At 48.7% G+C, this 2,196-nt stretch overlaps 1 protein-coding gene across 1 annotated transcript in view; it reads right to left on the bottom strand.

Annotated features, from left to right (window-relative positions):
- Nucleotides 1-44: 44 nt before the first annotated feature.
- Nucleotides 45-2,196, bottom strand: part of trpm1b (transient receptor potential cation channel, subfamily M, member 1b) — a 7,080-nt gene continuing 4,928 nt past the window's right edge. The window contains exons 5-8 of the mRNA XM_035651955.1: nucleotides 1,852-2,065; nucleotides 970-1,094; nucleotides 700-871; nucleotides 45-223 (exon numbers count right to left, since the gene is read on the bottom strand). Coding sequence (XP_035507848.1) covers nucleotides 45-223; nucleotides 700-871; nucleotides 970-1,094; nucleotides 1,852-2,065 — 690 coding nt within the window. The remainder of the gene's footprint in view (nucleotides 224-699; nucleotides 872-969; nucleotides 1,095-1,851; nucleotides 2,066-2,196) is intronic.

Below are 2,196 nucleotides of genomic sequence, written 5' to 3'. Positions count from 1 at the left end.
TGTGTTATATAATATAATAAACATGATGATGTAATCTATGAACGTTACCCGTCTTCCTCGCAGTATCTGTGTGCAAAGGAAATGATGTCAGAGGCGCGACCACTGCCATCGCAGACGACAACGGGGACCGGAGGCTCCTCCCTCAGACTCTCCAACACGATGGAGATGACATTGGGACCCCCCTCCAGAATCAGACAGACCACAGGGACGCCCTGACCCAGACCTGATCCACAGAAACACACTCAGTAACAGAAAAGAGAGACTCTACCGACTGCCATGAGTTTGTAGCTATTAAGCTAGGCTAACAGTTCCCCCTGCTCCCAGTGTCTGTGCTAAGCTAACCCGTTCTGGCCCTCTCTTTGTACTGGACACCCACAGAAACGTCTGGAGGAGACAGCAGACATTTGTCTGTCCCTGGGAGGACATGAAGTGAAGTGAGGGGTGACGGCTGAGCCCCCCTTTGCTGTCCCTGCCTTACAGTCAGCTCCAGGCATAGGATGACAAAGGGAAACCCACAGGTCACAGGATGCATCACAGCAGCCTCCACAGGAATCCAGACCTGGAACCAGAAACCCTCCTTTATTGACCTTTTCAGTCTTTTGTGGGCGGAGCCTAACTGCTGTCAGACAGACACAGTTAGCTAGCTTAACGGCTGATTGGTTATTCCAGTAGGTCACATGTCACAGGTGTGTTACTCACGTGTGTTGATCTTCTGCAGAGCAATGTGTTTCTCCAGCTGCCGCCGCAGTCGGACCTCGGCCCCATACTTCCCACTGGTCCCGTTGTCGGCTAGGATGAAGTGTGAGTGGCTGCTGTTGAGGACTGCCAGCTTGCTGAGTGGGTTGGACATGGTCTGATAGGGCCGGGTCACCTGCAACACAGTGATTGGTTCAGTCTGGTTGAGTCAGGTTCAGTCTGGTTGAGTCAGGTTCAGTCTGGTTGAGTCCGGTTCATTCTGGTTTGTCTTACGTCTCTCCCAATCAGGTCCTCTTTGTTCTCGATGATGCCCCACGGTGCGATACCAATGGCGCAGACTTTTCCTCTGGACTTTGACGAATGATCCTTGAGAGCATCTCCAACATGGCGGATCACTCCTGAAACACCACAGAAGACAGTCAGGGTCCAGGATCAGGTACAGATACATGGTCCAGGTACAGGGTCAGGATCATGATCAGGTACTAGTCAGGGTCCAGGTACAGGATCAGGGTCCAGGTACAAGGTCAGGATCAGCTAACTCATTGAAGAATATGTGGAAACTGTATCATTAGCATTTAGCTTCATAGCGTCAGTTAGCGATAGCCTAATAATTTCATTATTAATTACATCAGTTCCTCCAGGAAGTTGTGATCACAACAATTAACGCTGGAGGGAAACGGGTGCCCCTCTACATACAAGTCCATACAGGAAATAAACAGTGTCCATCACTGCGGTGGAATCTCTCTACAGTCTGTTTGAATACCAGCTGTACTCTATATTATTATTTAATAATATAATATATTATACCGATGCTTTAATGCATTTTTATGTATGTAATGTCCTTGTGATGGAGAGGCACTGATTCAGTGGCCCAGTGGGATTAGGACGATAGGAGGATTTAAAGCAGAAAGAAATGGGAAGCCCCATTCTGCCAGTAATTAGCCAGATCCATTCAGACACAAACAGTTGGATTTTATATGATTCACGATTAGTGGGAAAGATTTCTTTCTTTTTTAAAGTTTATATCATTATTGAAGATGTGATCACAGTGTACAGTGCCAGAGCTTCAGTCTCTACCCTCTCTACCTCTGGAGTTCACAGATCAACGTTACATCTGCACTGTTTTCTCTGTAGGGGACCCAGTGTATGGTTTACCGGTGCTAACCCCCCCGGTGAAGATCCAGGCTCCAGTGGTCACGGCTGCTTTGATCAGTCCTTTCCCAAAAACCTGCTTCAGTTTGGGGGGCAGGTCGAAGTTCTGCAGTCCGCCGTGGACGGAAATCAACAGAGTGGGAAGCTCCAACTGCCAGTCCTTCACCATCAACTGGAGCAGCAGGTCTGGTCGGGAGTCATAAGAGACACGGATGTACTGCAGGAGGAGGCGGAGGAAGAAGAGGAAGAGGAAGAGGTTATTGATGTTGACCTCCCTCACAAACATGCATGGTGTGATACGCAGTGTGAGATACAGTGTGTGTAATACGCAGTGTGTGTGATACGCAG

Source organism: Morone saxatilis, unplaced genomic scaffold (genome assembly GCF_004916995.1).
Source record: "Morone saxatilis isolate NCDOM2014 unplaced genomic scaffold, NCSU_SB_2.0 Contig11, whole genome shotgun sequence".
Classification (NCBI taxonomy): Eukaryota; Metazoa; Chordata; class Actinopteri; family Moronidae; genus Morone; species Morone saxatilis.
This window is presented reverse-complemented; position numbering and strand designations above follow the sequence as displayed.